Genomic DNA, 10,951 nt, shown 5'->3' on the forward strand with positions numbered 1-10,951 from the left:
CTGCAATAGAGAACACCATATTTACTTTATATGCTCGCTAGTCACAAAGTCATGAAACCCCTGGGCACAATGAGTCTTCATTAGTAATGCACGGGTCAGCTGTGGCGCCGTACGGATCTTCCCGGACATAGAGCACAGCCACCCGTGTGTCCTGAACATAATTAAGATCAGAGACCTGCATCCGCATAATGACAGTTAATGAATAATGCGTAGCACTAGGGGATCTCTAACCGGCAAAAGTGTAATGCAACAGAAAATGTCCCCGCTGTGTTAATGAATGGACATTAGTATAAAGTGACTGCCTCCTAAATATGACCCCACTGATGCATGGAGTGACCAACGCTGATAGCCGCCTTGAGTACCCACATCCAATGCCACAACTGTCAGACAACAAACATCATGCACGTGCGAGCAGATTGTTATGCTAGCAGATTAGCGCTCCAGCAACAGAGCTTTGCGAGCCTCGTTGGCCACGTGACCCTCGTCGCACGCTGTAGAGTTCCCCGGTGGGGCTTTGTACTGGTGAAGGGACGTTTTCATGGAGCGCACACTCTCATTTACATTTAGGATGTGAGACAATGCAACAGTTTGCAACCTATTCTGACTACATACTGAGGCTGTAGAGGGAATATACTGTATAACATATCATGGTCTTTTTTTTGCCTTTTTAATGGCCTACTGACCAACTCTCTAATTGCACAATATGTATGTGGTTATTTCAACCCGGTCGCCAGAAAAAGGGTGTTGGCATTGTACGTTTTTGCAAACTCTGGGAAAGTTTCTGAAGCAAAACTTAAAAATATCAAATAAATTGTGCTCGTGTGTTGCCTTCAATGAACTCTGCATAATGCAGCATTTGTTATTGATACAAACAAAGCCTTCCATACAATATCAATCAACCCACATGTTGTAGCTCTGTAGGATCCTTTATCAATCAAATGGCAGCTCTGACAATAATAAATGTTGATATAATCTTTGAATGTGGTCCGGACCGAGCCGCCGTGACAGTCCACTTGCTCCCTCCAGACTTCAAATGACCGAACCCATGTGACGGCGTGTCAGGCCCAGGAGCCGTCGGAGCTTCCCATGTCGCTGTGTGTCAGCGTCAGAAACACGTATCCAGCGCTCTCAGTAACGCCTGTGTGCCATATCCAGGCTGGGGTTCCCCACACATTGGACCTGACTCTGACCTTCATGCCTCAAGTGAGAGGTGTATCATATTCCCCATCCTTTTGTCATGGTCATGGTTGAAATCGGCTCATACACTTGTACACAGGCTGAACTCTTCACCGATATCAATGCACTCTTATGTGGAGGAAATATAAGAAACTTCTGTGATTGATGTAAAGTTGAGATAAAAACAAGAATGCGAGATGCCATCATTTGTTATTTTTCTGCTGTCTAAACCTTTTTTGAAGTCTCTATTAAATCTGCTTGAACGACGTGAGCGCTTGGCCCAGTGGTCCCCTCGCGCAGCAGAAGTGGCAACGAAATCACCTCCGCGTCTCCAGAGGCTTGCGAGACTTTTAAAATACAGCATGTCAAGTAGCTGTTGCGAGATAATGAGCATCTGTAGCATATATCTTTAACTGGCAGTCTTAATGAGACACCTAAAGCTGCCAGGCGTGTTTACTCGGCTGCAGCGCTCACCATGTCTTCAGTGAATTCCGTTATATATTTAGTTTTCAGGCTGTAAAATAAAATCCAACACGAACTTAAAGTGTTTACATGCAAGACATTTGTCACATGACGGACGAGGGGACCAAACTCCCTGCAGTTCAGGAGTTCTTTAATTAAAACATCAATATCAAACTGGCACCAAGGCGTGTTTGGTTTCTGCTTTTGCTGAAGACCCAAATCAACTGACTCACCCAGACGGCTGTGAACATCAGTGGCGCGTGGAAGCACCTTTCATTCCACTACTCTGCAGCAAAAAAAACATGAATCAGACAGAGAAGATAATTGCAGACGGTACTCCCATTGCATTTTGAACAGCAGCTCCTTTGGTAGAGATGCTTTATGCACACTGAACAGCTGCAAGTCCTGCTTTGTACTCTGAACAGCAGCCCTCCTCTGTTCACTCAAACGTGTGACTCCATGCAGGTGGATATGAATGTGAGCAGAGGTACATGCCATGTATTTACCAAGTTAAATGCGTACCTTCTCGCAAGCTTTTGTGTGCTCATTTATGTCCTTATCGCACACAATCCTTGTACAATATTTCTAAAATACCATCCTCTATGTCTCGTTCACTGCATCACATTCATATACAGATACATCCGCAGCGTGTGCACGCGTCATACATCCACAGCGCTTTAAGTCCGCGCGCGATGCGTCACCCTCGTTACCTCGCTACTCAAACAACTGAACAGGTGAATGACTCCAAGCAGTAAATAAGCGAAGTGAATAAGCAGCTCTGTGAGAACTCCAACAACTCATCCATTACAGCCTTAAATGGCCTCGGAGCGCATGTCAAGGTGTGGTGGGATTTGCAGAAGATGCGAAATGTGTGCGCTATCCTGATGGAAAGAATGTGAATTGCTGTTGTGCTGTCGGGTATTGTAGCTGTGAGGCGAGAATAGATGTCGGCCATGAGAGGGTGCCTGAGTGGAAGGATGGCATGAAAGCGAGGACATCACACAGAATGGATTGGCAGTGACTTCTTTTTTCTTCTCAAATATGATAAACGGCGAACGACAGGTGTGGATGTCATCAATACGTCTCAATGGGACTGAGCTCATGTTTGTAACTGAGACGAATGAGAATAAATCGTGATTCCAAAAGGACACTTTGGCGTAACTCCAATGCGCAAAACATTGTCTCGCGAAAATGGCGTCGACATTGAACTTCGCCACCCGGAATGAGTGCCTAAAAAGATCTTTTTCCCACACAGGATCCGCAGCTGTCCACGAGTACTTTGGTTTTTGTGTTACATCCGGTCCTGAGCTGCGATTACGACAGCCAAGGACGAAAATTCGTGCTCTGCCAGAATGCTACTGTATGAAAGGCTGATAAGTGGGGCGCGAGCCGGCCTCTGAACTGCTGTGAGGGAAGGCATTTTTGACAATTGGGAAGTGGCATCACGATGCTTCTTCTGAAAGAGAATGAATCTATAATTCAGATTTCCGCACTGTGGACTCCTCATAAGTCCTTGAGGCCGTGTTTTTCTTTCCTCTTTTCATTTTCCCTTTCTGTATTTTACCATACAGTAAGAGTTTATACACTAAAAATGAGCACGGACAACATGCTTACCCATACTCCTCCCTAATCTCTTCTCTGGGATTGTTCCAGCAGCTGGGGCCCCGGCTTTACCTCGAGTCAGCCGACATGAAACCTTGTACAAGAGGGTCATGTGACAAAGAGGGGGAAAAACAGCAGATTATGTGCGAGGGATGCTGGCATGTTTATGCGGCACAAAATAAGGGAGGAGGTCCGCTGGGAGCGTGACGCGGCGACAGCAGCAACATTATGTCACCCGAGGCGGGCTGATCCTCTGATGACCTGCTCTAGCAGAAAGAGCGCCATGTTGGCCACGACCCTGTAATCTAGCGGCATGTGTTACACTCGCATGTTTATGCGAGGACTCTTTCCATAATGCTGTCAGGCACTTTGAGCCCGTCAGTGGCAAACACAAGTACTTTTAGTGGCCGTAGTTTGACGGTGAGGACTTGCCCCAATGATTACATTGCAGCTCGTTTTAGCGGCTCCTTCTATACTGGTCCAATTTCATAAACTGTTGTCTCCATGAGTCACTTAGACTCAAAACAATGGGAAAATAGGGTCCAGATTGAAAAATACCAAAGTAAGTCTTTAAATCTGATTTGGAAGAAAAACATACAAATGTGGTTGTTTGAAAAACGATACAGTGGATCTCTGTTCCAAAGAGTGACGACTATAAAACAGCGATTAAAAAGCAGACACTGTGATCTGCAAAGATTTAGAAACACAATGATATAAAACAGATACCATCAGCAAATAACATTCGTGTTGTTTGAACTTTCCCCTCTGTAAATTACTGAAAAGAGTAATTGATTGTCAAATTTGTTAACGTAGAATCTTCTGTCAATTTTCAGGGCAACGTCGAAGCACATCGGGTGGATGTAGTTCTTGTATAATGACATTGAGACTCTGATAGGTCCTCTTCATGCATCGTGTTGGATATAATTTATAAAGTAAATGACCATTGTTGGAACTCAGAACAAACTGAGATGCCAGTGTGAGATGAAAAGTGGCCTGCACCACTGAAGTATATTTGTTCTCAGGAGTGCAGTGGACTCACAGATGCTCTCCTTGTTGAGAACACTCTGTGGGCTTGAAAGGATGCTTTCAAAAGTGTAGCCTTGAATCTAAAAAGGTGAGGGGCGGGGGGGGAATAAAGATGCTGGGAATATAACAGGATGTCACACTGAATATGTCTGCACTAATCTTGACCACCTTTGTGCGGGCGTAAATTGTCGCTTTTGTTTCTGGTACGGAAACAATTCATCGCAAAGTAATTCAGTAATTCAAAGTATGTTCAGTCCCACTGTCTTATTTATGTTTAGACCAAAGCCTCCATTGTAACATCCATCCTCTGATGAAAATATTGATTTAAGTGTTTTAATTCTACTGTGCTTTTAAGGTTTAGCTTAGGACAAAATTGAAAATACATTGTATTGAAAATGAATCATTACACAATATAATGTAGAAATATATTTATTTTGGAAAAGAAAAAAATATTTTAAAAAAAAAGTCAAACAAAATAAATTTCAGAAATACCCCACATCTTTGCATGTTTGGTTTTCTAAAAGCATGAATGGCTACTATGTAGATAAGTGCAGTCTATCGATCAGTTTATCCCCCCACCCCTACCCCCAAAACATAAAAATACATAATCCATTTACCCAGTTCTTTGAAAGATTGCCTTTTCCACATTCCTATGAGCGTAACTCGAGGCCATGACTTGCTCGTTAAACAGCTCATCCTGTCACAACGTCCCTCTGGTCGCTGATGTGCGCTGAGAGCGGAACATGCAGCCATAAAACAGAAAGTGATTTTCATCCACGTCTGTCACATGAAATCACTTCTGTTCCTCTTCATTGTGTTCCCTTCATCTCATGCAGAGCGAGAACTGTCATTCAGCGTCTCATCCTGACACTCAAGACAATAAACCACCACCGATCCTGAGGTGCTTTGTTGAGGTATTATGACTAATGGTGTTAGAACTCCACACCATTGGCATAATTCTGTTTGGGTGACACCAGTTTGCATTGTGTGTGTGTTGCTCTTCTGAATTTCTCACCCATCTAAAAGCTCCAAACCACACTACCGACTTTTTCCTGTTGGTGTGATAATTAGCATGATATTGTGTTTAATTATATAACATTACATACACTACATGTATGCATTATATCATTACATACATAATCACCAATTACATTTATCCTCCGATTAGCAACGTTTAAACCAATTCATTGAATTTTGGACCATTTTCAAACCTAAAGGGGAAAAAAACTTCAAGTCGTAACGTTAAAGGACCAATGTGTAGGATTTAAGGGAACACATTGGCATATAATATTCATAACTTGGTTTTCATTGGCATATTATCACCTGAAACTAAGAACGAAGAAGTGTTTTTGTTTCCTTCACGGAGTTGCCATGTTGCACCGTCACGTTTCTACAGTAGCCCAGAACGGACAAACCAAACACTGGCTCTAGAGAAGGCCCAATATGGAAGCGTGTGAACTTGCATTTTTTTCAGAAGCCATCAGGGGCCGACTCCGCTGGTTGCAAAAACAAGTCGGATTGTATAGAAGTCATGAGAAAATGACTCTACTTCTCACTTGATTTATTACCTCAATAAACATTGTAATGGGTTTATGGTCTCACTCGCTAGTTTCAAGTCTTCTTCAATACAGCAAGATGTTCATTTAGTCAATTGTGGTCCAATTTAGAGTGAAATAGATAATAGGCAGGGTATGCTTTAGGGCGGGGCTACCTTGTGACTGACAGGTGCTACCACGGCGTTGTCCGATCGGGGAGTTGTCCGTGTTTTCATTTTATAACTTTAACACTTTTACAGTTTGTTTTCAGTCAATGGAAGTTCATTGCAACCATTTTGCAACTTCAAAATGTATTTTTCAGTGTTCTTTTTTCAGTCTCATTGTCTCTTCTGTTTGGAAGAAGCCAAGATGGCAACGGCCAAAAACCAAGATGGCCGACATTCAAAACGGATTGGTTTAATGGACATAAAGTTACTTGCCACCATCATTTCAAGGAACATTGTGTCCCCTTTGGGTGTGTTGGGGATTGATGACTTCTCCCTGTGTATAAGTCTGCTTTTTCAGTTTCAGTTATTTCAGTTACACACTCGGAGTGTGTAACTGAAATAACTGAAACTGAAAAAGCAGACTGTGTGACACTCCTCACAGTGACTGAAAATCCAAAGAGCACAAATAATATATTGATTCGATTGCATTCAATATATTCTAATTTATATATTATTAGATTTTTGCACTCAAAATACCCATGGAAACGAGCCGTCTTCTTCATTAGTATTTGGTAAGAAGAATAAATGACGCATGCTGTCTCACAGTGCTCTGCAGCAGCTGCCCTCGGGGGAAACATGAAGAGAAACACGCTTAACTTCAATGGTTACAACGTGACATGCTGAGTGACGGGCAAGTTACAGTTTCATTATCCACTCATAAGCGAAACACACTTTCCGCAGTACTTTTTCATGCTTTCACTCACAACAAAGTAGATCAGGGAAAACCTTTGGTCAAAAGACGAGGGGAGACGAGAGTCTTTTCTCCCGTTCACCTCGGCAGCAGGTCTTCATAACGGCAGGAAACGGTAGGACAGCTGTGAAATGAATCAGTCAGGCTGTGATTCGGAGCCTTTGTTCAAAGCTCAAAGCTACAATTAGATTTGTCCAACGTGTAACGCAGTGACTCACATCAATCTTGTTCCTGATGAAGTGGATGTTGGTCTTCTGTGGCACATAAAGGAATACTGGTAACGTCAAAGTGAGAGTTGCACTGTGGTTAATGTAGGCGCCAACTTCCAACAACAAGCTGCTTTTAAAAAGCTACATTTCCAACTGTCCAAATTGTGTGTAAGGACAACCCAGCGAGGAGTGCCGAGGTCAGCGTAGTTGCTCGGTGTTTAGAACACCTGAAAAGGTCACTGAAAGAGCCAGCAGTGAAAGCCCGGCGAACAGAGTCACATTTCCCCACGCATCACAGCGGAGCACGCGTCCCCCGAGGGCGACACCATGTGCCGAAAATACCCGACCTGCATTTGCGTCGCACGAGAGCACGTGCAGGTGAGGAGCTTCCTGCAGCTGAGGAGCCACAGCAATTACGCCCACGAGACCTCAGCGCGCTGGTAGCAGAGCAAAGCCATCTGTCAGGAACAAGCGGGCGTGTTGTGATGCTAATGGTTATGGATGCACTGAGGGCAGGCGGCGTGTTGAGGAGCGTCGGCGTTGGACTGCAGATCGGAGCGCTCGGTTCGGTGTAATCGAGGCCGGCGTCGATGAACGCAACAGCAATTCGCTGAATCAATTGCCGGCTGCTGGCGTAAGGAGGGAGGAGGGGATTGGGGGTGTTGAGGGAAGTTTGATTAAAAAGCAGGTGCCACGCAAACGGCCGATTGAAACAAATCGAATGAACTGTTTAATAAGTGCTGTAATGAGAAGGACAAATCCAACCTCGAACCTTTTAACTAAGCCATACACGCAGTTTGTATTGTATTTCTTTTCACAGACTGTTTGGGAGCCACACATCAAAGATGTGGCATGACACCATTCTGACCAGCGATACTAATGTCAGGTATTCATATTTGACATGAAGTTAACTGTTTGTTTATATTTTATTTCCCAACATGATGGACTAAATGCTGAAAGCCTTCTCCACACTGCCAAGAATGTAAATATATTGAGTCTAAAAATACTGGAATTAGCCTAAAATATGCACATTTTTAATCATTGAATCTAACGCCATGCTGGTTTTTAAAGAGGCCGTCTACATTTTACACGTGAAGTTGAGTTTACGTGCCACAAGCAGGTCAGTCTTTGAAAACAGATGTTTAATGTCGAATGATAAACCATCAAGGCTTAAAAAGTCTACAAGTGAGAATTACCAACTGGAAGTTGGGGATTTGAAAGACGTGGCCGTTTGGACGCTGTCCAGTTGCTTTGTGGGAAATGTAGGATTTGGAGCTTGACTCATTCTTAAGACTAAAAATCAAGATATTTCTGCTTCCGCTGCTTCAATTCTGATCATTCTTCTTTTAATCTGTCTCTTGTGAGTCCACGGACTTTATGGAAGTGCAACTTTAAATAGCTAGAGCGCCCTTTAAAAACCCCTTAAGTCTCAGAGTAAATACCAAAGACATGAGAAAATCCACAATAGAAACACTAAAATACCAATGTCTGTGTTGATTTTTTTTCTTTCAAATACAGGGTTCAACTCTCCTTTTCTCAACTGAAAAATCTTTAAACATGTCTATCACCCTCTCTCCATTTACAAACCAATGCAACACGCTAACACGGGGGGCTGCCAGGAAACAGGAAACATAAGGCCGGATGAGTGCTGCATGGTGAGCACGCTATCAGGGGCAGAACCAGATCAGGTACAGACATCTTGTTAAAAACTGATGATACAACCCAAACAACTTATCATCCATTGCTCATTTATTTGCGAAGAAATACAAACAATGCAAACATCCTTTCTAAAGCACCAAATTGTTAAACATCATCGTGTCCATATCGTTAGAAAAAGAACAAAAATAACCCGTTTCTCAACACAACTGACCCATGAAGATTATGAATTTGCAAAATACCTTTTGGAGTGAGTTTCGACACCTTTTCAACACAAAGACTCCCGCTGGATTATGAAATATACAACATATCTGGTTAAAAAAATGAAAAAAGAGGGAGAGGAAAGAGAGGCTTTACAGTATTTACAAATGTCACGCTGTCCTCATTAAAAATACACTGAGATCTGCATCTCATTTGTGGTATCCAAACGACTCGAGGCGTCAGACGGCGGTTGAGAAACTGACTCTGAGCTGATGAAATAGTTTCAATATTTCAGTCCCTCCAATGGGTGCGCTGGGATAGAATTTTAAAATATACAAACAGAAAGTGACATTCATGTACAATATTGTAGGCAACAAAACAAAAGGTCATAAGGTGTAGAAATATCTTAGCATACGGGCTACAACCTATTATTTGAATTAATAGAGTACAGCATCGTAAATGAAAAGGTGGCAACGGGGATTGTTTTCTAAAATAGCTTCAGTTGTTCTGATTAGGATGATCAAATAAAGCATTCATTTGCATAACATTCAAGTTTATGTCAGCACAAAATAGTGGGTCAAATCTTAGCCACAAAAACAAAAGTGGATAAATTAAACTGAAGTGGGTTCACCCTCCACAACATCCCTGTGCACGTGTGCAAACACATGTTGGGGACCAGTCTGTACATTGTGAAACAAGATGTAATGTGTCTTTGGCATGTTGTTGTTGTTGTTTTTGGGGGTCAGATGACACAGTATGGCTCCATGGGAGTCTGTGTCCCCAGGCAGCTGGGGAAACAGGCTCTGAGGCGCATCCGGAGCTCCTTGTTGAACAGGAAGCTGATGATGGGGTTCGCCCCCGCCTGGGCGAAGCTCATCCAGACCGCAGCGCTCAGGTAGAGCTGCGGCACCGGAGCTCCCAGCACAAATATTCTCAGGTAGCAGGCGCTTATGTACGGAGCCCACAGGACGAGGAATGTCAGCGTGATCATGTAGTACATCTTCCCGATGCGCTTCTCCATCTTGAACTCGTCCAGCACCAGCAGCCTCCTGTTGCCGAGGTGCGACGCCTGCCTGATGCCCACCAGCGTGGGCGGGGTGGGCCCGCGGCCGAAGCCGGCGATCCAGTTGGCGGCAGCCTGCCCGGTGGCTCCGGGCCCGTGGAAGGTCCAGTTCTGGCTGATGGCCGGGACCAGCTGAGTGGGCTTCATCTTGCGGTGGTCGTAGACGAAGCACAGCATCTTGACGTACACCACGTGGGTCGTCCCCACGATCACCGCCAGCATCAGCATGAAGCCCAGCGTGTCGTTGGCCTTCACGTAGCGGTGCTCGAAGGTGCACTGCTCCTCCTCGCGGATGAACTTGTAGGTGCCCACGTCGAACACCGGCGGGAAAGCCATGGCCACGGAGAGGGTCCACACCATGCAGATCACCGCCGCGCACGTGCACAGGTTCATCCGCTTGTAGTAGAACCGGTGGTGGGCGATCGCCATGTACCGGGTGACGCTGACGCAGAAGAGCAGGAAGGCGACGTGGAAGCAGAAGAGCACCGACAGGAAGGCGACGATCTTGCAGCAGAGCGCGCTGTACGGCCAGGCGGAGCCGCCGCCGCCGCCGATCGCCGCCATCACGAAGGGGAAGCAGACCGCGGAGCGCACCACGTCCGCCAGGCACAGGTCCAGGAGGAAGTAGTAGGGAGCCTTGCGCAGCGAGCTGTCCTTCAGCAGCAGCAGCGACAGAGACGCGTTGCCCAGCAGGCTGACGCCCGTGATCAGACCCAGGGAGGCGAGCTTGACCGCAGAGGCCGCGGACGCGTAGTTGTGCGCGGACGGGCTGCTCTCCCCGAACGCGCTTGTGTTTGCCATCTGTGCAGCCGAGGCGGCGCGTATCCCCACATCAATTCATCGACGAGCGGTAGAAACACGATCCGCAAAACCCTCTTTAACAGAAAACAAAACAAAACAACCACCCTCAGGAATAAATTCCACTCAGAAGCATCCGTTCAACATCGGCTCGCATCCATCCCGGTGTGCGCTGCGATCCCCGCCGACAACAAACAAAATACAAGCATCTGTTTCTTTTTTTCTCTTCTTGTCCTTCATCTCACAAGTGTCCGGCACAGAACGCGTCCCTGTCTGCTGTTCCAGCTCCTGCTGAATAGAGGCGG

General features: G+C 45.2%; 1 protein-coding gene across 1 annotated transcript; it reads right to left on the reverse strand.

Annotated features, from left to right (window-relative positions):
• Positions 1-8,783: 8,783 nt before the first annotated feature.
• gpr27 (G protein-coupled receptor 27) lies at positions 8,784-10,951 on the reverse strand. The gene has a single exon (XM_079296259.1). It carries the CDS (start codon positions 10,647-10,649, stop codon positions 9,528-9,530), a length of 1,122 nt encoding a protein of 373 aa, XP_079152385.1. The 5' UTR covers positions 10,650-10,951; the 3' UTR covers positions 8,784-9,527.

Source organism: Melanostigma gelatinosum (assembly GCF_949748355.1).
Source record: "Melanostigma gelatinosum genome assembly, chromosome: 3".
In the NCBI taxonomy this organism is placed as follows: domain Eukaryota; kingdom Metazoa; phylum Chordata; class Actinopteri; order Perciformes; family Zoarcidae; genus Melanostigma; species Melanostigma gelatinosum.